At 40.9% G+C, this 27,913-nt stretch overlaps 1 protein-coding gene across 4 annotated transcripts; it reads right to left on the reverse strand.

The window, feature by feature from the left end:
- Positions 1 to 19: 19 nt before the first annotated feature.
- dus1l (dihydrouridine synthase 1-like (S. cerevisiae)) lies at positions 20 to 27,913 on the reverse strand. Of its 4 annotated transcripts, none has more exons than XM_066704620.1 (14): positions 27,824 to 27,913; positions 26,877 to 27,122; positions 26,603 to 26,711; positions 26,126 to 26,176; positions 25,755 to 25,867; positions 24,959 to 25,041; positions 24,264 to 24,367; positions 22,451 to 22,595; positions 21,301 to 21,397; positions 21,089 to 21,177; positions 18,289 to 18,455; positions 17,673 to 17,710; positions 5,791 to 5,866; positions 20 to 3,858 (listed from the first exon to the last, which is right to left on the reverse strand). In XM_066704620.1, the coding sequence occupies exons 2-14, from the start codon at positions 27,111 to 27,113 to the stop codon at positions 3,701 to 3,703; spliced, it is 1,467 nt and encodes a 488-aa protein (XP_066560717.1). In that variant the 5' UTR covers positions 27,114 to 27,122; positions 27,824 to 27,913; the 3' UTR covers positions 20 to 3,700. The 4 variants fall into 4 exon arrangements, with proteins under 4 accessions (XP_066560717.1, XP_066560719.1, XP_066560718.1 ...); XM_066704622.1 differs by lacking the exon at positions 20 to 3,858 and adding an exon at positions 5,281 to 5,642; XM_066704621.1 differs by lacking the exons at positions 20 to 3,858; positions 5,791 to 5,866 and adding an exon at positions 5,885 to 7,073.

Below are 27,913 nucleotides of genomic sequence, written 5' to 3' on the forward strand. Positions count from 1 at the left end.
ATGGAAAAACAAGGTGAAGCATCTTTTAAAAACAGTATTTTTATTTGTATAGGAAATCCCAACCCATGACCAAAAACAAACAGAATCAAAAAGAGACAAACAAACAACAACAATTGTTCCTAGAAATTCTACACATATAACAGTGCCTACTGGGGAACAGGTCCTGCAATCAATTTGGTGAAAACTGTACCACAATAAGCATGACAACACAATTCGCTTCCTTGGCCTGTGTCATCATCACAGTGATGTTTACTAGAAAACAGTACTGCCAGCGGAGGTCATTGAGTGCATTCCTGTTGGTTTTCACTCATTCACCAAGCTGTGCAAGTGTCTCATGTCACTGCAGCAGCTCCAGGTAATTACAGCACGCCTGCAAGACAATCTTTCACAGCACCAGCCACCCAAGATGAAAGGCAGTCCTGTTCCATTCTGGTGTCCCTATTTGTATTTACCACAGGTGCTTGGGGCAGCTAAGTTGCTGCTTAGAGCTTAACAGCACCTGCTTATGGGAAACCCTCACTCTCTATTTTAGAGGCATTTGGATGAGTCGGTAAGCATTAACCAATTAAGTTTCTCACTTGAAACAGAACTGATCGCAAACAGCAGTGATTCATTTTAGATTACAAAAGTGCAAGTCAGATTCATCCGGGTCCTTGCTGTTCCAAACCATTTTCTGTAAGACACTGGATAACCCAAAATGCCTCCTACCAAATAAAAATCATTGCTAACAAGTTGTGCTTAGGAAAGCGTGTGAGTTTTTTCCCCATTAATTATGCACTTAGCATGAAAAATGCACCACAGAGTGGAAAAGTCTGAAAGCCAGCAGTTCTTCACAGAGGTGTACAAAATAGTTATTTCCTCTGCAAAACATTTCATTAACATTTCAGATCTCCCGTGACTTGGGATAGCAAAATGTACTTTGAAACCAGAAATGCTTCTCTCTGTGCCAATGTTTCTATTAGTAAGGAAGAGCTCTGCATGACAGCCTGTTTAGAATAACTGCCTGTGGTTTCATCACTGAAGAGACTCTGAAGAACGTCATCAAGTCATTGTATTCCTGCCACAAATATAACCTTAGCAAAGTGATTGCCCTTTCCCAATATTCCCCCTTTTCTTGTATTTTTTCAGCACTGCTGGGTAAATGAATAGAGTGGAAAAAAAAAAAAAAAAAACGCTTTCTGTTTTTGAAGACGAGGTACTCGCTCGGTTTGCTGTACTCAAGATTTGATTGCGCTGAAGGTGACCTTAAAGACCCGAGACAAAAATAACCACCTTGATTGCCAAGAAAAGTTTTCATATTCATCTCGGTACAACCTCATGGGCTCTTCCCCCGACTCAAAGCAGATTTAGAAAGCCAGAATGCACCTATAAATTGATGGTGACATTTGCTTGCGTGCATTTTATATTGTTCATATTTGTTTAGTTTTTTTAATAAGCAGAATGCCAATTGTCGGATTAGTTTACCTCTAATTCACTTTATACTGGAGATAACGATTAGCAATACTGCATCTCACTGGAACAACTTGTCTAGACATAAAAAAATGAATAAAATTAATACAGAAACTGACACATTTGTTACAACAATAGCATTTGATTTGTTTTTTGTTTTTTCCCCCCCAGACAAGCCTGCAGACCGCCGTGCTGTAAAACACTGTGGGGTCAGGACTGGTGTGCTCAACTACAGCCTTGCTTCCAGATTCATAAGCCCCCATTCACACCTCCCTTCAGAGGCATAACTCAGTAGTCATACGGACCCCAGTGGAATGCCACTGTCAAGGGTCTTAAACTATTTCTCTGCGTGTACAAACAATTCAGTCAAAGACCTCCAGTCTCAAGTAAGGTAACGCCGATTGTGCATTCCAACACATACCCTGAGGTTGTGAACCTATGACAAAATAACAGATCTGTACAGTAACAGCCACTGATATTGCATGAGAAAGCATGAGTGTTTATGCCTAATTTGTCACAGTTTTGCAGCCATAAAGGCTCCATTAAGGATGCCATAACACAGACAGCTCGACCAAGGCACATATAATGTGCACATTTCAGTGCAACGGAAAAGGCTACCTGCAGAAATTCACGACTGCGTAGGTAAGCGACCGACTAATATCAAATTCAGGTTTACAAGCACTTTGCATTGTAGAGAAATCAGTTATCACACCGCAGACATTTTCACACCGCCTAATTTCAGCAGGGGTGGCATCGTGTATTTTTCAGTGATACCAGAATGGCCAAATCAATTCACAGCAATCAAGTCATTTCTGCACATACCCATCAAACTTTATTTAGCTTGTGTGGGCAGGGGAGCCTTTTGGGGGCACAGCTGGTCTCTTGTAATCATTCCAGAATAATTTTCCCTTGGAGTGTGTATTGTAATCTATTTATGCCAACGTATGGCACACAGAACAAGCTATTGTGAGCCATTAGAATTCTCTCTCTCAATGACAGATGGGACAAATTCATTACAGAACAGTTGTTACACTCAATACCCATTTTCCATTCATCTGAGACAAAAGCACAGGGCCAGTCAATCCATAGGTCAAGCTGTGTCATAGAAGTAGCCTCATTGCTCAGCAATAAATAACTCAGACTCAGTAACCCAGCTAAGAAGCCAAAGAGTGAGCTTCAAAACTGACGCACCGTCAATTTGTCCAGCACCTGCAGGCTGGTACTATGCATCGTGCATCTTGAACTGTTCTTGCCATTCCAGACTCCCATCCTCAGCATTCTGATCGGTCTCAAAAACTCAGATTTGCTACATTACAATACACAAGTGACACAGAGTCAGCCAATGCTACAAATGAGGACTTCAGCCATGTACAGATCTTAGGTGCACCCCCGTAAGGGATACTATAGCAGCCCTGATGGTCTCCCAGAGGAAGGCAAGACAATTCTGCTGGGTTCAACACCCCTCAACCACCGCTTTCAATAGCATAGCAACAATAGCCACCAATCAGAGAGGGAGGGGGCAGACCACACAAAGCTGAGGAAAAACCTCACCGATCACTAGTTTCACACAAAGTAAAGGATAGGTGAGCGACTGAATAACAGTCTGAAATCTCTGGCTCTGTTTTATGGCAAAGTAATGTAACATCCTGTAGTCAGAAACACAGTAAGAGACAAGCCTAAAATGCCAGATTAACCAGCATCTTCAGTAAAATGCCTCAATAAGAGGAATTGATCCCTGAGTCCCTTTCATCACCCCAAAATAAGGGTTAGCTTCACACAGTGCTGAGTACTACTTCTTAAATCACAATGTCTCCTGACAACTCCTCCCTTGGCTTTGGTTTTCTGCTAAGGTGAGGACTGTGTTTAACATCACGGCTGGAGAACTCCCTTTTTCTTGATGGGCTCAAAGACATCTTGGCCCTAATTAATAAAAACCAAGACTAAAAGTGAAAATGGTGCTGGAAAAGAAGGGACTGTTTTAGGTAGGGAAAATGTTTTTAAAAATGCTTTTGGGTAATATATATGTAAAAACAGGAGAAAGCCTTAGGACATATATGCTCACATATGCAAACAAACAATTAAAACCACCCCCCCTGCAAAAAAACAAAATAAACACCCACAATAAATAAAATCCGCTCCAGTTTTGAACTTCAGACCGAGGCAGGTTCCCTACTGCACTCTGTAGCGGTTTGGTGTAAGAAGTTAGCAGCAACAGCATGGTGTCAGTGTGTGTGTGTCCGGGCACTGTCCGTTAGGCCACAGGGTCATCTCCCCTGCTGTCCCGGTCAGCTGCCAAGGCCTCCTTCTGGACTTTGCCACCAGCCCGCTCCCCGTTTTCGGGTCCCTCTACGGCTCCGGCCTTCAATCTCAGAGACTTCTCGTGCTTGGTCTTGAACAACAACCCGTGACCTTACGAAGAGACAAAACACATACCCAGAACATTCAGGAAGCGGGGCAAACAGATGGTGATGCTGATATCCTTTTGCCCATTTGATTTTAGACAACATAAGAGAAGGAAAAACAGCCAATGCCATGAAGGTACTTCCTCAGTTTTTGATATGTGCATCGCAAAGAAATCAAAAGGCAATGAATATCGCTTTGATATCACTCCATCTGGATTTCTGTCTTGGAAAGGAAGCTTAAATGCAAACCTTATTGGTGAACTTCCTGTTATTTAAGCTTTTGATTGTGATTATACATTCTGCTTGATTCTCAGCACCCTGTTTGGTTTTATAAAAAATATAATTTTCTTAGATTTTCCTACCTCGACAGAATGAATAGAAGATGGTTTCTTTTCCAAGGCAATGTGAATTTCAATTTACACCGAGCAGCTCGTGTCCATGAAATTATCCTGTGTGATTATCACAGATAAGACGTGACATATGACTGTACCATTTGAAACGCACACCTTGTTGAAGGTGTCGAGGTTTCGGGCGGAAGTAATCTTGCATACAAACACTATATAGTCCATGTTCGGATTCTCAGTGACACAAAGAACAATATGCCCTCAAATTTAAAAAAATGCACAGAACATCTTAATTTCCACTACATTCCAACTGCAATTTCTTTCTCACCTTCTCAGTGGCGGTGAGTCATAGTCTTTCATTGCGAGGAGTGGATTAGGGCCCTCTCTTACTATAAATTAACTCATTGTGAGTTTTCTCAATTAACACTAATTCTATGGGGGGAAATGGGGTAGAGGGGAAGGCACTTTGGTGATGGCATAAAATCTCTGCTATTCCATAGTTGGAACCTCAGTTCATTGGGGAATGGTGAATCACCTTGTTACAGGATACAGCTTCAATGCCTGCACACAAGCACCAAGCAGGAGCTGCTACTGAACCTGTAACCCCTTACACATGGGCACATATGCTCAGAGCTGAATTTGCCATAATGTTATTAGCAGTTACATGGTCCCCTAAGCCTCTAACATCAACTTTCAGTAACTATTGAGGGACACTCATGAGCCATTGATTAAACCCCTTTTGGTACAGTTAATGAACCCTGCTATAAATACATTAACAATGACCCACTGCTGCCATTTAAAAAAATACAATGTAATTAGACTTTTTAAAGCAAAGAAGCAAAGCAGACAAAAGAGCAAAGCAAACCGTTTTCAAAGGCACCTTTATAGTTTTATTCCATGTGGTTAGCTGGTTCCCAACTGCTAATGGTAAAGCCTTTATAATATTATTATTATTATTATTATTATTATTATTATTATTAATAATAATAATAATAATAATAATAATAATAATAATAATAAAATCACTTCTGAGTGGGGAAAACTATGAGATAGGCCCTGCAATTCACACCAATATTAGAATGTAATTTACACGGTTTCAAATGCAACAGCTGGTATTTAATAATATCCCTTTCATTCTCAGAGAACAACTTGTTCTGCATTTGTTTTAATCTAGTCACCAAGACTCTGCTGCAACAAAACTTTGCCCCTCGCCATTTTTTAATATAGAATAAGCACACAAAAACAATTCCAGTATCAATCAGTATGTTTTTTTGGATGGTTTAATTTTGTTTTTAATTTTTAACTAAAAACATATCCAGATAACCAGGATAATTTTGACCAATGCAATGCCTGTTTTTTCAGGAGGATCCTAGCAGGCAACAGGAACAATGCATCTTCCAATATTCCTATTCATTTGTATTTATTTTAGGTGTCCATAGTCGCAGTACTGGAAAGGCAAAATTGAAAATGTAACTGGTCAAGGACAAAACACGTTCATTTTCAGGTTTTGGGTATCCAGGGGATAATCACGCCCAGCACAGGGGCACGCCAAGCTTCAGTGATTATTTCCTTAGGGGAAATGCTATTGGACCTACCTAGGCAGTCAGCCATTTCCTTGTAAGCCTTCTTCTTACAGCAGCCTCGGCACAGACTGAACACACATTTATTCCCCTGCAGAACAAGAAAGAAAAGCATATCAGCACATCAAAATGGCAACATTATAAACCCTTCAGTCCTGAAACAGACTATACCTTAGTCTGTTCAGAGTCATTGGCGATGCACAATACTTTTTCCCTCCCTATTTCAAATGTCCAAAAAACAATTTCACAAAGGATTAGCCAACCAGGAGCCCTTGTTATGCGTGCTGTTCTGTCCCTGAACTACCTTACCATATATCAAACATTTTAAAACATACCAGCCATTCATGCTGCCCTCCAGCTGCCCTGGCCATTTCAAGATTACAATTAAACAAAATTGCTTGTCTCAGGAACTACAATGCTTAGGAAAAACAATACAATGAGTCATACCCACTTGGCCATAATAGGGCTGAATTTGATCAATACCTTCAACTATGAAGGCATCTATGGAGGCTATTTGATTGTGAAAGCATGCTTGTTTAAAGTTGAACATCTTCTAATAATGCAAAAAAACACAAAAAGGTCACATCAGGATAGATTCAGATGCGGTGTTTATGCAACATGGTTCATCAAACATTCTCGAGGGCAAGAGGCCAGAGCAGAGAACAATCCAGAATGTAACCAAATAATGTGTTCCAAGGGGTAATGTGTTTTGAGCTGCAATCTGCATAAACAAAACTCTGCTGTAGTTCTTAAACTCACACCGGAGATTCCTGTATCAGTGGATTGCAGATAAATAAAAAGCAGGACAAAATCAGAAATAATCACTAGATGGAGGGATAACTGTCAGGTAAATGCATCAATATATGTATTAATATATTTCAACCAGAAATTAACAATAAGCTGTTACATTATTAAAAAGTAGCAAATCCTTGCTAATGGCTAGTAGTGCATGGAAAACAAATCACATTATATTTAGCTGTGTTTAATGGCAAGTAAGTACAGATCAAGCACTACCTTGTAATGGCATACTAATGCCAGTAGACTCCCTGTGACATCCAGCTGGGTGTGAGTTTGTTCAGAGAAACGGCAGTGCTTTTTGTTTTTGTTGTTTTTCCATAACTATCTAAAATTGAATCTGTCGTCTTGACCAGCCATACTCTATTTTTTCAGACATACATTTTGACTGAATTATTCCCAACATTAGTATTAGTTTGATAGTTGCCTTGCCTGGTATATACTGCTCTCCAAGGCCCCGTAATCCCACACGTGACACGCATGGCTGAGGATCGCCCATCGACCTATGGGATGACTTAATTCAGGGAAACGCTCCAATTTTTACACATCCGTAATGAAGAAGCACAGACAAAATCTACTTCTCCCAGCATTGTAAACAACACGCCACAGGGATACGTAGACAAAGTCAAATTCAATTTAAATAATTTCTGCGGTGGTTATCATATCGAGAGGTATGCATTTTCTGATAATTGTTCAAATCGCAACCTAGGGATGGCTGTGGAGCCGGCTGTAATGAGAAAATGTGTTGATTCCATGACTGATCATATTAAGACTGATGGAAGTAATACCAAATACTGACAAATGCTTTTCCACTTCAATGCGAGAAAACATTTGTTGTTCATTAAGTAGACAGAAATTCTATTATCTCCTTTCATGGTGTTCATTTTCATTTGGCAGGGCACAGTAGAATGGAAAAAAAAACCCATCCTAAACAGAAATGTCATATAACAGGCCTCAATACACAGCCCTACAGAAAGGCATATTAAATGCATCCTTGTATTTCTCTCTTTTCAGCACATTAAACCATTACTTTTCATTAATAACAGTCTTGTATATGTTAGAGCAATATTATTTAAGGCATTTCTACAGCGGGGGCATCTGAAACCCAAAAAAAAAAAAAAAAGTTTTTCAAAAGAAACAGGGCTTTTAAAGAAACCTCTTAATCATGATGAATGGACTGGCAGCAGGAAAACCGAGAAGCAAAAGCATCAGCGTAGTGTCCGTCTTTACAGTCAAGCTTGCATGAACTGTTTGCACATTAACCCCAAAGCACATTCATACACTTTTCTCTGAGAGCTTGAATGAGAACCGCAGCATAATTTACATATTAAAGGTTATTTCTTGCTTTTCCAGTCATTGACGCATTAAATAAATCACAGAGTGCTGCCATAAAAACTAAAAGAGTTTGCTGCATCAGGAACAGCATGTCTTATGGCATGCGGTCTGCATTTCAAGGACAGGGGATAACTTGTTGGTACATTAAGAAAGTTTATGTGTTCATGTAAACTTCAATTTCAAATAAATCTATCAATCTCTGATTTTATCTTATCGTTTTTCATTTCATAACCTTCTAGTTTGAGGATTTCAACATGTAACTCTGCTCAGTGCTGGACACTGACACCAGTGCAGGCGAGAGAAATGGCATAGACAGACTCTGAATACATGCAGACGTCCCAAAATTACCAAATGGAAGAAAAATAATAGTTTTCATTGTAACCATAGTAAATGAAGCCCACTATAACTTTCAAAAGGGTTCTTGTGTTAAGATTTGACCTGTCGGTCTCAACAATCCCTGGTGGTAATGCAATACAACAAAAACACAGTTTTTTAACACATGCTGAAAACTCTTCAAACAATTAAACAAAGCTGTAGCATCTCTCCTTTGTTAATCCAAAAGTGCTTAACAAAAAACACCAGATACAATTATCATCTAAATTGCAGCCAGAATAAATCACTGGTCCTAATGTTGTTGTGGAGGTAGTCTATCAATTGCTACAGATGGACTGTAAAAAGAACAGAGAGCTTGTTTCTGAAGGTAATAATCCTTGAAGCTCAGTAAAAGTAAAGCTGACACAACCCCAATTAGTTTTTCAAAATCTGCACCTTCCTGGTACATCTCTCTGCTTAGCTGGAGGTATTGATTTCAGAGTCCTTTAGCTCCTGCTCCTTGGTAACACAGAACAGGCCATATACTTGAATGAACTCTGAAGGGGGGGGGGGCAGGTCACAGGTCTCAGTCAGAGGTGCTCTGTCACTCATTGATTATCCATGGGGTGCTGATTAGACATTTTTAGACTTTCAATGCAAGCCAAAGCACAACTGCCTCTTTATTTATTCAACATGTCTAATGAAGGAAACCAAGTAAAATGACACAAAATAGTCAGGAAGTACGTCTAGAAAGAATTAAAGAATACAATTAAAATGTATGGATGCCTGGTTGGTCCCAGTGGTGGATAATTAGGATGGGTATAATAAATGAGTGTTTCAGAAGCAGCCACTCTCCCAGTCCATTTGCAGGATTAATACAGGTTCAATGCTGCTTTAATTCCCGTGTGAATCCCAGCCTCACGTATAGCCCGTGTTCACTAAAGGCACTAAACAGCTCTTCACAGCGACCACCTTATACACGCTCAGAACAATGCAACCAATTCAAGCATAGGCTTCTGTGCACAGAAGAACGTCAGGAGGTCTACAAGAGCAAATTAAAACAGTAATGCATAATCCCACCACAAATGAACAGCCTTGCAGATACACGATGTGAAGAGATTTGGAAGTCACAGGTGTAAATGAATATTAATCTAATTTCAAAAGCATAATGGCTAAATGCAGCCTCTCTCTCCAACACCACAACCAATTTGGATCTTTAGGTCCCAGTAGCATTTTATGAACTCAAGGAACAATGAAGGACAGTAAGGGTATTACATATTCAATTTTTGTATTGTATCTCCTCAAAACTGCATCCAATTACAAATAAACAAGGTCACAGAACCACAGATAAGGAGAACTAAATCTCTTAAGCTTGACGTGAATAGCTCTTAAGGAGGGGTGGGGGCATAAAAAATGCAAATTCTGAGAATAAAGTCATAATTGTAACCTAATTTAAGAAACTTAAACCAGAGAGACAACATGGGCATGAATTGCTATTAGTAGCAGGACCAAGAATGGCAGGCATATGTTAAGAGAGCTTTAGGGATTCGAAGATGACACTTATAAACCACACTGCAGGATGACTGGATACCTCAAAGTGAAGTAGTCAGGATTTCAGACAAGTTTTCCCTTAAGAGGCACATTTTTAATATTGCAATACTGTCCAGCAAATCTTATGGATGAATTCAAGATGATTCAAACAAAATGACATTCACTCCATTAAGTTACTTAAGAAGTGTTCCGTGGCATTATATTTAATTTGATTGTAATTATTTTCTCTAGCTAAGCAAGCAATTGGGGTCACACTTGAAAATGAGGTGGTGTGATTCCTACTGAATTAATATATGAATACCACAAGATTAACACATGAATATGACATGCACTTCATTTGAGTTCTGATGTTAATTACATGTATAACAGAATGTTCAACATCAGAACCTGTTAATCCTGTGGTATTCAAATATGAATTGAGGAGTAATCACACCACCTGATTTTAAAATTTGACTGCGATAGGGACTTCCTTGGGTAACCACATCATTAGAGAGTACACTCGATCCTGGTAAATATGCATCCACTCAAAAAGATTAAACAATCACCACAAGGTTATAAAATCTAAACATTTAGCCTAATGTGATCTACAGGTACTCATGTGAAATTCTCATAGACAGTAACATCAAGAAGCCTTCACTAAAACCCACAATATTCATGTGATGTGGTGTGAGCTTTCACAGGGTTATCTCAGGCAACCGATTATTTTCTATCATCATTTTATTGTCTTGTACTGTATACTTTATGCTTACTGTGCCCCACTCCAACCTGACCCAAGACTGTTTACCATGGAGAGGGGCTACAGACTGGATAGACTCTCTGCAGTTAACTCTTTGGTTATATCTCGTGTAGAATCTGTGTAGCTGCTCAAGTAAAAGACGACAGATGGTTAGTTAATTTGAATGATGGAGCTTGGAAATTATTAGTGCAGTGTGAGAGTTTGTTCAGAGACAGATCCCAGAAGACATGGGCAGCCCACAGTCACAATCTTAACCCATTTGAAATCAGTCTGTTGGTTGGATCAGACTCAACATGCTAATGGCATGATCAAATATTTGGCAGATGTCCTCTCCTTGCCACCTTGATTATGTACAGTGGTTTTATTTCACAGGTGTCACTTTAGGATGCAATTCAATTTGCTTTAGGTAAGAAAAATAAAATACAAAATCGTGGCAGGATCCTCACAGATCCTCATATAGAAGGCAGCACAGGTACAATCTGTGTGTCTGGTTTGTGTCTTGATTTCACATTGCAACATTTGGTAGCACACCAAGGTCAAATGACGGGACTAAAAAATTTATTAATTCTTAACACAAAATGTGGTTTGTTTTCATTGTATACTCAATGGGTTAGAATTGACCGTGAAAGAGTTTTGTCTTCTGTTGATTACCTCACAATCTAGTCTAGCTTGTCTCTAGTACCTACTTATACAACAAACTGCAGCGGTGCAAGATCAACATTTTTATATATCTTATATATACAGTACTGTGCAAAAGTTTTAGGCAGATGTGAAAAAATGCTGTAAAGTAAGAAAGCTTTCAGAGATAAATATAATCTATCAATTAACTAAATGCAAAGTGAGGGAACAGAAGGATAATCTACATCAAATCAAAACAGCATCAGTTCTTCTAGGTACACTTGCACAAAGTCAGGGATTCTGTAGGCATATAGTCAGGTGTATGATTAAACAATTATACCAAACAGGTGCTAATGATCATCAATTTAATATGTAGGTTGAAACACAATCATTAACTGAAACAGAAACAGCTGTGTATGAGGAATAAAACTGGGTGAGGAACAGCCAAACTCAGCTAACAAGGTGAGGTTGCTAAAGACAGTTTACTGTCAAAAGTCATACACATGGCAAGACTGAGCACAGCAACAAGACACAAGATAGTTCTACTGCATCAGCAAGCTCACTCCCAGGCAGAAATTTCAAGGCAGACAGGGGTTTCCAGATGTGCTGTCCAAGCTCTTTTGAAGAAGCACAAAGAAACGGGCAACGTTGAGGACCGTAGACGCAGTGGTCGGCCAAGGAAACTTACTGCAGCAGATGAAAGACACATCATGCTTACTTTCTCTCAAAATCGGAAGATGTCCAGCAGTGCCATCAGCTCAGAATTGGCAGAAAACAGTGGGACCCTGGTACACCCATCTACTGTCTACATTCATGGAAGACTTGCGGCCAAAAAGCCATACCTCCGACGTGGAAAAAAGGCCAAGCAACTCAACTATGCATGAAAACACAGGAACTGGGGTTCAGAAAAATGGCAGCAGGTTCTCCGGACTGATGTGTCAAAATTAGAAATATTTGGCTGTAGCAGAATGCAGTTTGTGCTAGCGGTGCACGAATGAGTGTCTGCAGGCAACAGTGAAGCATGGTGGATGTTCCAAGCAAGTTTGGGGCTGCATTTCTGCAAATGGAGTTGGGGATTTGGTGAGAATGAATGGTCTCCTCAATGCTGAGAAGTACAGGCAGATACAATTTGATTGGCCCAAAATGTATTCTGCTGCATGACAACGACCCCAGACATATAGCGAAAGTAATTAAAAACTATCTTCAGCATAAAGAAGAACAAGGAGTCCTGGAAGTGATGGTATGGCCCCCACAGAGCCCTGATCTCAACATCATCAAGAGATTACATGAAGAGAGAGAAGCAACTGAGGCTACCTAACTCCACAGAAGAACTGTGCTTAGTTCCCCAAGATGTTTGGGCCAACCTACCTGCCAAGTTCCTTCAAAAACTGTGTGCAAGTGTACCTAGAAGAATTGATGCTGTTTTGTAGGCAAAGGGTGGTCACACCAAATATGGACTTCTTCTGTTCACTCACTTTACATTTTGTTAATCTATTAACATGTCTATTTTTTTTTTAAGCATTCTTACTTTACAGCATTTTTTCACACCTGCCTAAAACTTTTGCACAGTACTGTGGGTATATATATATATATATATATATATATATATATATATATATATATCTCCCAGAAAACAAGGGTCACTGCTGGAAATCGGAGATGATATCTTTATTCTCTTCCTCTCCCCTGGTTTTAAAAGGGGAAGTCATTACTGCTAGCAGGACATAATGGTAACCTTGAAATATGATGCACAGAATCGGCAAAGCCACACTTGCTGCTTTCTTATGGGCACTACGGGTTTCTATTCTTGGGAAAAGAGCCCATCGTGCCTTTCCTTTCACAGCTCCTTGCATTGTTCTGAGATCTGTGCTTTACTGCTGTGCAGCTGCATTTCTTTTCAGGAAATAAAGCCCACTTGATTGGTCTATTCACTGAGGTCACTAGGATCTGAATGGCAAAAGTGCAAAACAGTAATTAAGTATTAACTGTATCTCTGTAACTAAGTGCGTCATTATATAGACTTATTCTGGCTACTGTCTTCACTATTCTGTCATTGAGAAAGATGCAAGTAAAGACACTGACGTCAACTTTTTAAAACTTTTTTTAATTGCTTCATGAATGATTATATCTATACTAATTGACACAAATACACACATATAGAAAACAAGGGTCACTGCTGGAAATTGGAGAGGATATCTTATACACACACAGACATACATACACACACTCATACAAATAAGAAAACTGAAGTTGATCTATGGATACTCAAAGAAGTCAAAACTGAAGTCTACCATGGGGCACCAAATCATTGCCAATGGAGATATCATCAAATTGAAAAGAAGGTTAAAAATGGGATGGAGTGCATTTAGAAGAAATAGCACGCTATTGAAAGGAAATCTACCCATTTGCTTGAAGAGAAAAATATCTGATCGATGCATACTACCAGTGCTCACTATGGTTATGAAACCTGGTCACTTAATGCAAACATGATACAGAAACTACAGAAGACACAAAGAAGCATGATATGCTTGGAATAACAAGAAGAAATTAATGGATCCAAGAACAAACCAAAATGTGTGACATCATTGAAAGAGTGAAAATGTTAAAATGGCAACAGGCCAGACACATTGCAAGAAGAAAATATCAAAGATGGACAAAAAGAGAGACAGAGAGAAGATGAAATCACACACTTTGCACGCAAGACATGGAAAAGAGAAGCTGTAGATCGAAGCAAGTGGAATCATCTTGGGGTGGCCTTCATCCAGCAGTGACTGGATCAATGGAGGATTTGAAAAAATCGAAGTGACTTCTCTCTATAGCAACTGTCTTCTGACTTCTATATGCTACTAAACACTCACAAACACTAATAATGCTGAATGTTATACAACACACTGTAGTTATCTTTCAAGAATGGGATCCCATCCCAAGGACCAGTAGTTACAGACTTTGTCCACACAATGTGTAATACCCAGTCTTGCATAATGGTGGAACCTCAGGGTATGAATGTCCTATTTGTATCAGTCCCAGATACAAACAGATGTTCTGTACAACTGTTGGCACTTTTTCACTTGTGTTTAGCCAACTGAAGGATTTTACAGAGTTATTAATGTGTTTCTCAGGAGCAGCTCCCCAAGTAAAACACACAACACACACAGGGCAGGAAAAGTTCTACAGATGACTGATGTGAGAGTCTATGAATGCGTGTCACCTGAAAATAAGCTTAGTAGCCAATGACAGGCAGGGCAAAATCTGGACTAAATCTGGCAAATCTATGCAAGCATTGCTACTTAAATCCTGTAAACGTATACAGATATTACATTTGCACTCCCTGTCTGTATACCTGAACTAACTTGTCTCTGGTATCTTTCTGTTGTTTGGCTTTCATTTCACAGTCGACTTGGTTGTATCCTGATAGGAACAAGTTAACTCTATCCCATACTAATGAAAGTACTTCTTCTGGACAGGCCGCCCAGTTATAGCTTGATGGAAGTAGTGTCTCTCAGAGTCCCTCCTGCAGACTGCCTGCTATGTGCAAATTCTTCATTAGTCCATCTGCCATGCTGATGACACACTTGCCTTTTTGCTTTTCACAACAGCTTTGCACATCCACTGTGCCTGCATTTACAGTCGGCTCTATATATCTAAAATTATTAATTATTCGCAAACTAACAAGTTATGTCGTGTTACTTCCTACAAATCGATTAAAGTTCGCTTTCATTTAATCTTGTCATTGAAAGTCAGCTCAAAGAAAAGTGGCAGTAAGGTCTTCAGCTTTATACAAATCCCATGGAATATACAATGCCCATATGCATTAAAAATGATGAACTCTAATCTACATTGATTTATTTGTATTTGTTTAACCTAGTCAAATCAACTTTGCCGTAAGGATTCAAGGTTTTGAAATACAGCACTTCCGAGGGCTGCTTTAATGCCTTCAGTAATGGAATGAACATTGTGGGGCTGAAGATCTGCATTCAATTCATACAGCATTTCTTTGTAAAATATCCAATTAATTAAATCTTCTATGTGCCTCACGCAGCTACACAGAACACACACACATATGTGTGGATTACAAAACAATTCAGAAAGGGTACGGTGTGTGATTGTGAAATACAAATGGCAATTTCAACTGATTACAATAATATAGGAGTGCCGCTTTCAAAGGAAGCAGTAGCTGGCCAGGTGATGAGATGGAAGGACACAGCTACACAATCGCACAGCCAGAGGCAGGAGCTGCACAACAGCTGGGCCTGGGTAGCGCTATAATAGGAGACATCAGAGAAACATCAGGTGGTTTCTGACAGCGACAGATCTCAGTGGGTCTCCACTACCAAACAAAGGTAGATGCATCAACAGGGTTGGGGTGAGTGTTGCAGTTGTTATGGTGAAACAAGAGAAACTCTAATTTGATTAAAACAAATCGGTTCACTATACGCCTTCTAGTTGTAAGCTGTGACACTTCTATGCTGGAAATACAGAAGACCTGGCTACTTCAACCCCAAGTTATATAATGCATTTGGCAAACTCCTCACACGTCCGCCCCCCCTCATCTGCTTGGCTGAAAATGTATCGCTGCTGCCAGATTTGTGGTGTCGGCAATAATAAGCTATGCACTGCCACAGTTCATTGTTTAAATTGATCAACCAGTTTGGAGGAATGCATGCACAGAGAAGAAAAACAAAAACAAATAAATATGTACAAATCAATCAATCATCAGTTTAAAGGCTTAGTGTTTCTAAGTGCCAAGAGTTTGAAAGACCATTTTAAAAGGCAGCATGTAATCATCATAAAATGCATAAGGAACACTTGGAATGAGTCCATCCTGATTATATTAGAATAAATCTAATTTTAACATTGTGACGCAACAAAGGGCCGCGGCTCCGGCACTGTAATTACCAGCACTCTAGCAATCATGGCTCGACAACTTTCTCACTCAGGTACCATACTGCTTCAGAGCCATCTGTATCCCAGGCAGTCCAGTGACACATAAAAACATTCCCCTAAAACTCCTGCAACTTGCTTCTTTCATTTGAAAAAGCACAGATTCTATGTCTTCCATCTTCTAACAAGAAAAAGGAAAAAAAAAAAAAAGAAAACTGCACACCTGCTTTAATGTCTAAATCTTATCGGCAAATTTCAAAAGGTCATTTTTTTTCCTTTTTAAATCCTCAGCACAGAGCTGCCGGAGACGTGTGAAAAACATTTCAAGCACCAGGCGTCAAGGTACTGCGTCTCTGTCAGAGTCAGTCTATTAAATCCAAACTTTCTTCAGTACCTCCTGTAGTGGCTTCCTCTCCTATTCCACAATACCACACGGCCTTTAATATCTATTCTTAGCCTTTAAAAGCCATTCCAAAATACAAAGAATAACCGTGTGCTGGCTACATTCAAAATGGTTATACATTTTCTTCTTTAAGTTTTTTAAATCTTTAAGTCTTCCCACAGTCATTGAGCAGTACACCTTTTTTTTTTTTTTCTTTAAAAACATCCACCACAATTACCTCCTTATCCTCTCAAACACCCAGGTGATTACAGTGTGCATCACCTAAACCCAGACTATGATGGGATCTGATAGAAGTGCTTTTAAAACCTGCAAGCATGACAGCTATGTGCCTGGCCTTAATAGTTAATTGAAGACTGGCAGGAGCAGCCCTGGAGAGTGAGTGAAATGTCAGGTTATCAAATCGGCGGGACTGTTGGCACTCAAGGACATGGTACTGGATTTATACCTCAGCACGACGGCAAAAAGCACCTAGTCCTCATTTCCATGTGTTTTTCTTTTTAAAAAGCTCTCAAAAGCTTTTGAGCCATCTTTGGAAGAAAAGATTATGTTTTGAACTTTTTCCGTACAAAAGAGCTGCAATGGCCCAACTAAACATAACAAAACAAAAACACTCAAGTCTGTCAAATTCAAACAACAAAAATATAACCATTGGTTTCAGCAGTTCTCTACTCTTTTCTTTAAACCAAGCCTGTGAATAGCAACTGAACAACAAACAGCATCTCAAGATATTGGACTTGTATACAGCCTACGTGTCAGTTCTGATTTTCTTACTAGAGTTCAGTCCGGACTGCGTAGACTAAGCCCCACTGCAAAACAGTTCTTGAGAACTATACATGAATATGATTTACTTCATCCAGTTTAAAGTGCCCACACAGACTAACAATTGTATGCAGAATACTGTGTCCACATGTAGTTCAGTTACAGTTTCTCATGGTGCAATGCTTCATGGTAAAGCACCCCATCATTATCACAGTGCCTATGCACCAAAATCTGTATTTAGCACTTCTAGATCAGTTAAAAGACAACTTTAAGGGTTTAAATGCAAAGTGTAGACAGGGCCTAAAAGGGAGAACTGTAGGAAATCACCAGAAATTGTAAGCTGAAGAGGCAAATGAAAGCACCCAATCAGTAAAACTGCATCTACAGTCAAGAGCAAAGCTGTAGCTAATTGAATGTCAAGAGGAAATCCCCTGGCCCCTAGTCAGTATATCTGTCGGGGCGTCTGCAGGCCCTCATGCTGAATTACTGCTCACGAGGGACACTCACCTTCGGGTTTCCACACTGCTCACATTTGATGTATTTGGCTGCAAAGACAAAAGATAAACAGACTCATCGGTTGCACTACCCCTCCCAAGGTAATTTCTCCTGTGCCCTGTGGCTGTGGAAAAAGGCTTGTTGTTATGAATTCAGATACAAGGGTGTTAATAATTGTCGATCATGGATTTTAGGCACATGTCGGGTGGGGGTGGGGGGTAATGGGAAAATGAGAGGGCACCATTTCTCGGTCAGTTGTCGAGAGTAAACGGATAGGAAAGAAAACGGGGAGCGCAGTGACAGCGCTGAGTTATTACTGCAGCGTAAAAAGTGTCTGGCACTTATCGGAAGTGTACACAGCTTGCATACAAAACACTCCAGGAAAAAATGTGTACACCCCATGCCGTTAAATTATTTGGGCATTTGAGAGAAACAACAGGGTTTTTGTGAACTAAATTACTACCTCAGGTCTGCAATGATGTGCCTTGGCTACTTAAAGAAGAAACACAGCCAAGCTGGATCTATAAACCTTTTTGTCGACATAGGGTTGTTATTAGTTTAGAGGCAGACACATTAAAGAAATCAAATCGGCATCCCAGTTTTCCAGGGTACAAGAGTATGGACTTACGTTTCTGTTCGGGGTTGAAGTTCTTCTTGGGGTTGCGCGCCGCCTTCTTTTGCTTGTTCTTGGACAGGAACTCCGACTGGCCCTCACTGACCTCCAGGGCTCTCTTCACACAAACGGGCTTGGTCGAGGCCGAGGGCTTCCCATTCTCACACGGCTGCTCCTTTGGACTGCGAGATCAACACACACAAACCGATATGACAACAGCACAATCTGCAGAGCTCTCCGAGAGGAAGACTTGTAACTTCTTTGTTCCCACATCGGCAAGGTCAAGGGTTAACTATACAGGTTCTCTACAGGGGAACCTAGTTGCTTTTTGTAAAACCTATAAGGAATTATATTATTTCCTCATATTTTTACATGAAAACAAAAGAAAATGAACAACCGTGCTTCAAAAAGGTAATGGCTAATGGCTTTGGGTTCACAATATCAACCAGGGCAGATTATTATTTTAACTGCTGTGATTAGATAAATAATTGAAATTAAAAAAAAAAAAAAAAAACCTAATCAAAAAACAAATGTCTCTCCTTGTAAATGTCTTGACAGCCAATACCGTGGCTTTTTTAACTGGTTTTGTAAAGTAAATGAATAGCTAAATTTACATTAAAATACAAGCACTCGGAAGTCTCCTTGGGACTGATTACACAAAAAAGATTAATGGGCCACCAGCAACAGGAAGTCATTACGCACGCAGTCGAACACAGGGGAGGAGTTTTAGATTCTTGCCAGATCTTCTGGAAAGCAGGTGTCAATGGAGGCTATTATGACAATTAACGACAGGGTAGAGAGATGCATCTTGCTTCAGGAAAAAGGCAATTTTGTGGTACAAATTGTTCTTCCTGGAGAAGCTCAAAGTCCTTAACAATGTATGATTTTGTTTCACCTCATTGTTACTCTGGTTTGATTACATGAAAATGACCGTAAAAACAAACAAACAATGGATTTAAAATAAGTACTCTTTTCAATTAGAAATGCAGCACCAACTCTTATCGGTGTCAATAGCATTTGTTTAAGCAACCAACCAAGGAAGGAGGGGGAGGTGAGGCAATCTGTCAAAAGCTAATTCAAAAGGAGAAAATGAAGGTATGCTAACACTAAAGTGAATTCTCTGGGGTGATAACACTATAATCACAGTCTTCCTGCTGGGGAATGACCTGAAAATTGCAGCTTCTCTTCTGAACGGAAACTATTTTATGTGTCATATCTTAAGGAATCTGAAATCAATAGGAAACGATTTGTGAAAACGACACACATCCGTCTTATGATGGAGTGCAACAACACTCAGGAAATTATTTTTCTGTTTTTGCTAAGGCCATCTTTACATTTCTACGAGTGAGGTCAGACAGACAGCAGCGTATGCATGATTGCAAGCGGAAGTCTGGGAAGTGATTGGTATGCAGGTTTGAAATTTGATTTGCCCTCTATTATGTACTGAGTGACTAAAAATCACCTTTAAAAAAAAATCGTATTAATATAGATTATTATTTCAAACATTATCATAGACAACTGGTTGGTGCAGTTTTCTTTGTTTACCTTTTTAATCAGGGCAGTGCTTCTGTATTGATTTCACAAATGCATCTTAATCACAATCATTCAATCCACAATGTCAACTGCACTACTTTATTTTATTTTTTTGAATGATTGAAAATCGAGTTCAGTATTGTGGGCTTTCTTAATTCTTTTTTATAAGGCTTTGCTTTTATGAACAAAAAGCGCTGATGTAATCTAAGAGAAAAGAACTTGCAATGTTCCTGCAGTGCACTACACTATATAACATCAAACATATACACAATGGACAGCTGCAAAATTAAACTAACAAGCTGATCCATGGCAAATGTAGAGAGTTATTTATCTTCCTTCTTAAATATAGGTAAACAAATAATGGTATGGAAACAAAATAAAGAAATGTTTTAAGGAAAATCTTATGTGGTCTTTCTGAATGCTGTCGAGATTCATACTCACAGATCAAGCCCCTAGCTTCCCCCCCCCCCCCGTTGAGGGAAAATCATTGAAGGATGATTCAGAGCTTGGTATTCATCACATCAGCCACATAACTTCATATTCCAGGTAAGCAATGGAACAGAATTAAAACACTGAAACTGACGACACAGTCCTATTGAAACGGATAATCTGAAGAGGTTGTTTTGATACGCATACACTTTTCAAGAGAATCAACTCCATAAAACTGTCCTCCACCCACTGCTCGGCACCCTGCCAACTGAAGAATGCCATTAATTTCATGGCATTCAGGTTATGTTTCTTCCTGTGTACCTCTGTGAACAACCGTAGTGACCTCAAGGGGCTGAACAAAGCTGTAATTTCAGGTGAGCGCAATTCAAATCAACACTGCCGCCACTTGAAAGATCAGTTTTTACAAAATGCTGGGGACGCTTTCTTCAAGGCTGCAAGAGGGGGCTGTGATTGTAGCAGCTTGTTCCTGTGGCGTGAGCAGCGACTGAGAGCTGCATAGAAAGGACCTGGAAAGCAATTAACTTGGACACTTCACATATACAGATGAGTTGAAATGTCTTGGCCTTTTTCTTATTATTTAGCACATTACTAGTTCAAATTATTCACAGAACAAATTCATTAACCCCTCAGGCTGGTGATTTTTCCAATTGGAGAAAAGACACCTATTGACACGGGTTCGTATGCCAAACTCCACCACAGAGTCTGACACAGTGGGGAAATCTCCCGAGAGAGATGAACATTTAGATAAAAGTATCTTGCAAAACAACACTCCAGACCTGTCAGTACACTGCACAGCCCCACAATAAAGCGGCACAGCACCGGGAATCCTTACCCTGGTCTGACATAGGGCTGGCAGATCCAGTGAGGGAACGGCAGGACCCCCGTCGGCTTCTCTGCCCCCGCCTGAACAGCCATCTCCTCCTGGGATAACAGCAGACACAACCTTACTAAACAAATGCATCCAGATGCTGGGTCTACTTGTTGAAATTAATCATTCACACACACAATATTGTTTTTTAATACTTGACTAAGTCTGTGGGATACCTGGCAGCGTTCTTTGAGCTGTCTGTTGACCTCCGCCATGCCATCGATTGTCTTGACTTTGGCTAACTCCTCTCTCAGATCTTGATAGATCTGCAGCCTGAAGGGAGAGCAAGGAGAGCTTGACAGTGTGCCTTCCACCCAACCCGGCCTCTATGTACTATGGTACAATAACATCTACATCTCATTGTAGACTGCTCTGTGACACGTGCAGGAAAGACGGTCCTCAGGAATGCGTCCATGACTTATTTTGCCGTGCTCCCAGGCAATCACGATTACAGGTTCTAAATAAGGCAGAGAAACCGACAATGTGGGTGATGTGTGTGAATTCAAAGCAATTTATTTCCCTCCCATTGCTGTGGCTTTAATTCTAATCTTAACACCAGGATGGAAAAAGATTATGTGAACACATGGTGTACTACATAGACCCTGAGAGACTGAAGTGATTATTTGATTGTGTTTTGCTTTCTGGGAAGGGATTAGAATGACACAAAGTGAGAAGAATACAATTGAACAGGAGAGTGTGCATTGACTAATAGACGTGTTGCGAGAGGAAATTGCACTGATCCCCCGGGTGACAGAGATGGGGGATCTTCACACCCCCCTCATGCTTTAGTCTGGTTTGTTAACACTAGTCAATCGTAAAAGTGCTATGTCTTAAAAATTACACTTCTTTTCCCACTTGATGGAATAACTGCAAACACCAGACAAATGAACTATAGAAAATGGTGTGTATACGCTCTTGGCACAAGTCAGTCATTATTCCTAGTAAACTAAATCAGAGTACTGTATTTGAAGAATCATTCAGAGCAGAAGGGAGTAAAGTGCAGAGGATCATGACGATTTTCAGATTGTACTAATTATCAGTCCTTTGTCTACTAGTATGAATATCGAAAGGAGTAAGATAAGAAATAGGCCACAAAGTGATTTTTAAACCACGATTTAAGTAACTGAATAATTTATTTTGTAGATTGTTTGGGCCTAGAATATTTGAATATAGAATATTTGATATTAACCCACTGACATTAAAATATGTGATCCGAGTGAGATTTTAGAAATTACTTTGCAACCTACTCCTTATTTTGCTCCCTTTAAAAATCATTGTATGTGCCACGATTTACCTCAGCAGAATAATGATCTAAGAGATTCTTACGTGTGGTGCCACATTTTGAAGAGATGGGCACGGACGTAGGATAGGGAGCAGGGATACTGCCGGACCACCTCCAGGTACTCCTCCGCCATCTCCCACACCGGAGGACTGCGGCCCTCGAACAAAGCCGGGTTGTGGAGGTTCCCCTCTAAAGACACACAAACGCAGACCTCCATCAGCGCACTGCACAGAGCCCCCGCCCTGCACCCAGCCAACAAGAACAACTAAAACCAAAACCTGTGTGCAGCACAGGCTCAAACCCTCCTGCCAGTCTTCAGGTGGCAAGTAAGTTTCCAGAGAAACTATTCAACAACACTGACAGCAAGTCTTCACACAGCAACTAAAGAAAAAAAAAAGTTTGACAATGAGCCTGACCATGTAACTTAAATATCTGCCTACACATACAAAAAATTAAATGCGCGCGCACACACACACACATATATATATATATATATATATATATATATAGTTCCTAAATGTATACTAACAATCTCCACCATCATGCTTTCAATCACCAAACGACATCTGCAACTCCCACCACAATAATTTGAAATTGAAGAGTGTGTTCCAGTCCTGAATTACAGTGGAATCTCATTATGGTATGAGGTTGTTTGGTTTTATGTGCTTTTTATTACCTTTATATTGGAATAAGTAAATTATCAGCATGGGGGCTTTTCCTGCCTTTAATAACCTTTTAATGCAACATTCTTAATTTTCCACTCAGATGGGTAAATTAAAGATCACAAAAACATGGTCTAAAAAGCACCTCCACAAGGTTATCTCATAATTAAATCAGCCTCCTGCAGAATCCAAGCCGAGTTACTGTTTGTCCAGAACAGCACAAGAGAAACCTGACTTCAGCCAGAGCAGGAGCCCCCTCTACTGGCAAAGACAGGCAGTGCAGCTCAAACACAGTCCAGACTATTTCTTGCCTTATCTTCGAGAAACACGAGCGCTAACGCTGAAGATGGGAAAACATTCTTCACTTTCAACTCTGCCAGCCTAATGCAACCAATCTGAAAATCTTAGGAAGAGCATCTCTACTCACAGCCACATCTTTTTCTTCAAAGACATGTTCCATCTTTCTTAAAGTATTTTGAGCCATTGCATATCAGTTCCAAACAGATACACTAAAAATAAATATATCACGCAGAGTGCAGACACCCTATTTTAATGCGTTATTTATTATTACAGAACAGAACGGCTATCACACCGGTTCCACTCCTTTATAAGCTTGTGGAAAGTATTATCTACAAAAACATATGCATGAGGGGCACACTGTGTACTGACAGAGGCACAGTAAGCTGTCATGGCCAAACAGAAATGAGCCCAGTGAACTGTGAGACGAGCCACAGGGAATAAACCACAGCAGACAAAACTGTGCAAACTGTCCTTGCTGCATATCTAACAGCTTAACTGTGACAGATGACATGAACAGCAAAAACAACACTGAGCACAGGAAGTTCTTGGCAAACCAAAAGTTGCTTGGACTATCCAGATCGGACTAGACAATGCACTGGATTTACTGTACATATAGCGATGCTGTATAGTTGTTGAGCTACTGTAAAACAGGAACAAATGGCCATCCCGCAGATTAAACCAGACATCAGGAAGACCGTTAGCCAACTCCGGCGACTGCCCTGTGCCTTTGGTCAGAAGATTAACTTCTCTTGGGACATGGTCTCCATCACAGAGAAGATTTATAATCCAGTGGACACATGCGGACACAGCTCATTTCCCCTGACTAGTGTAGCCCGACTGTCCCGACAGCCGCCCGCATGTGTGTGTGTGTGTGTGATGTGACAGCGGGCCACACCTGCACTCATGACCCCCTGCACGCCGGTCTCATCGATGCAGCGGTGCACGTCACTCAGGTGCTGGATGTTCCCATTGGCAAACACAGGTATACCCACAGCCTTCCTGCAGCACAGAGAAGAGAGGGGAAATCAGGCAGAGGAAATTGCCTGATTATTGCTGCACAGGCTCAGGTTAAAGCAGATCTACAAAGTGCCCCAAATGTGACCCTTTTCTGTGAATAAATTAACCATCAGGAAGAAACCACAGACAGATTTGTGTAGGGGTTCTACAGGGTCATTTATTCTCTTTCAGTATAATCGCCCCCCCTGGGTTCGTACGGAATTTATGGATTTCCCCACATCAATGTGTCGCATGATATGGTAATTTGATTATTAAGATCATGTGTTTACCAGGGTTGAGTGAAACTGATACCATCAGGGGTGATTAGCTTTGGCAAGAGGGGAATAAACTGAACAGCTTCATCTGGCAAGAGAGGGAAGGGATTAGTCTCCCAATAAGGTTTTGTTTGCTGCTTGTAATCAAGCGCAAAACTGTATTTAATGCATTCATTTATTTTTGTTGCTGTGCTGCATGACTGAACTGTAACAAATATAACTAATCTCCCCAAATCAGATTATTTTGAACTGCTCCCGGCAAACACGATCTGAAGAATCGAACGATGTGTTGGGCACATGGCTCTCCCTGGAGTCTTACCGGACCGCCTTAATGTGCTCCCAGCTGGCCACCCCAGTCATCGCTCCTTTCTGCTCTTTGGTGCGACCGTGGACCGTCAGCAACTGCGGCACAAACAAACAACAAACTCTGTCATAGCGGTGCTGCATTAAACCAGACCAGGACCAATGTTTCCGTTCATTAAATGTGGGCTGCTATTTAAAGGCAAACAGCAGCGACATACGTATACACAATCCATCACCATTATCTCTCGTCAACTGATCTGTAATGCAAAAAGGGAGGAACTTTTCAAGGTCAGATTATAATTATTTCTTCAAATGCAAAGGGATTGCCTGCAATAGCCAGACATGCTACAACACCTTCTATACAACATGTGCAAATGTTTTAAAACATTTATACACAGAGAAAAACTGTCAAACATGATTCCACACACTGAATGGACAGAAAGGGGTGAGTGTGCCGGCTTGCTGGTAACTGTTCCTAAGCTGTCACACACAATTACAGGTTAGATGGTAAATGTGACCAGGACTTCGACAGCTCAGGGCCCAGCTACACCAAGATAACTGTTTTTGCGTGACTGTGAAATCAGCTCTGTCCTTGTCACTGGTTATGTAGCGATAATTGTCAGGACTGATTCACCTCTCTGTTCCACGATGACAGCCATCAGCAGAGGTCAGGTGAAGCTGTCTGTGCCTACCCAGTGGAGTTCAATAGCTCAGGAGCACCTAGTGCTAAGATTAAAAAATAGGTCTGACAGCGAGTCTTGAAACTAACACTGTCCACTGAATTGGGAGCAGTGGGCATCTTCATACATTACCTGGCATCCAGCTTTTTCCAGCATCGTGGCATACTGCACTGTTTTGTCAACTTCTGAGAAGACCCGGATTTTGCAAGTGATGGGCACTGAGATCTTCTCGTTGGCCATGGTGACTGTGAAGATAAGACACATCAGGACAGGCAGGATTCACAGCTGTCTGGGGTGCTTCTAAGGAACAGATTTGAAACTATTAAAAAAAACAACAACACTGGGGTTAAAAGAGACTAAAGGAAACACATGTATAGGGTACACATAAGCCATATTACATGAAACAGCCTGTGCAGGTGTTCAGGGCCTATGAAGATATGAAATAGGTATTCCCTAAAGTACCACAGTCTTCTAATAAAGAAAGATGTAAATTGTTAACTCACCAATCTTCTGCAGAAGGTCCCACTCCTCCTGCAGAAAGGCACCATAGTGTCCTAAAACAGGAACAAATAACAGTTGAAACCCAGTCTGAGTAAACCTAAACATTATGACTCCGAGGGAGCTAAGCACAGGCAGGACAAACATGAGACTGTACTGTGACTTAACTGAAGTTTCCATTATCACAGCAAACCTCCACTACATGAGTGTTAAAACTTATACCTGATATATATTAAGAATAAAGCCTACTTTTTATAGAGCAGAGATGCCAAATGCCAGTTAGAAATGGCTGCTATATCTTGTGTTTTTTGTTCTCATCAAAATCTAATTTATAATACTTTTTCTTCAATCCATATTGAACAGTGAATCCAAATCAAGGGCACCCTACCATGTCATTACCTCTGCAAAACACTGAGGACTGCCTTTTACATTCCGCCTGTTAAAAAACATGAACTTTGCCATGACGGGGCGTTCAAGTGTACCTCTCTTGGCAATCATCTGAGGACAGCCGAGGTTCAGGTCAATCGCATCACAGTAGTCCTGAGCCAGCAGTGCCGCCTGGATAAACACTTCTGGGTCGTTTGCACAAAACTGAAACACAACAAGGAGGAATACAGTGAAAAATAAATGCATCAGCCTTCACTCACGGCCACAGAATCCCTTAAGATTCCAGCTGGGAGCGGAAACTTCAATTGGAAGTACACCGGCAGTCGCGGAGCGCTCAGTTTACTGGCCGACTCTGGGAGCTGCCCTCACCTGTGCGATGAGAGGCCGGTCCTCCGGGCTGACCTCATTGTACAGGTTCTCCCGCCGGTAGTTGGGGTCGCGGACGAACACCTGGGCGTGCAGCATAGGGGTGTAACACAGCTGGGCTCCATGCCTGCGGCTCAGCAACCTCCAGGCAAGCTCGCTCTGGTCCACCATGGGGGCCACCACATAGCACGCTCCCTTCAGAGTGGTCCGCCAGAACTCAAAACCCTGCAGCTTGGGCATGGCAGCAGCCTGGAGGATGAAGAAGAGGGGGCGGTGAGAAAGGTCAAATATATACCGAGCATGGACATTTATAAACATGTTTCTGTAAGCTACGCGTTTCTAATCTGGTTGACAGCAATCCATGATATGAACTTGATAAGGATTACTGTGCAGCAAGGAGATTCAGCTCAATGTCTCCATGCAACAAAACCAGTCTTTTTATATCACGTCCCGTGCTTCTGCCATGCTACCCAGAGAACCCCGACATTTTGTCACTACATTCAAATACGGGTTTGAACTGGAAAGCACGTATGTGTCGTTATATACAAATTATACAGTCATACCCATATTCAGTGTTTTTCATGAAGGTGGTGTAACTACCGTTAACTGTATACTACTCAAAGTAAATACATCACCAGAGTATATTTTTGTGTAGCTGCATGCACCACACCAGCAGCCGTGCATCTACAGGCCTGCTAGAGTCAATACCAGCGCCACCACAGCCCTGGAGCAACACGATCACGGACCCGGTTTGTTTCAGCACTGTTTCACATGCATGTTAATCAAATTACAACCGAGGGAAGCACTACATCCACCATCCTCATGCCACTACATAATCGGGGCAGGTTTTCCACATGCCGGCTGTGCGACTCCGAATACACAACACTAACTGTACTCATAAGCTTTGTTTGTCGAGCACATATTACACACATTACAATGACCATACTTACACTACTCTTACTAAGCAGTCGTGCTAGGAGCGGCGCTCAGCCCAGTGTGTCCGCCCGGAGAAGCTGCGGCGAGGCGCTCTCGGGTGTCAC

The sequence above is a fragment of the Amia ocellicauda genome, chromosome 5 (assembly GCF_036373705.1).
Source record: "Amia ocellicauda isolate fAmiCal2 chromosome 5, fAmiCal2.hap1, whole genome shotgun sequence".
Classification (NCBI taxonomy): domain Eukaryota; kingdom Metazoa; phylum Chordata; class Actinopteri; order Amiiformes; family Amiidae; genus Amia; species Amia ocellicauda.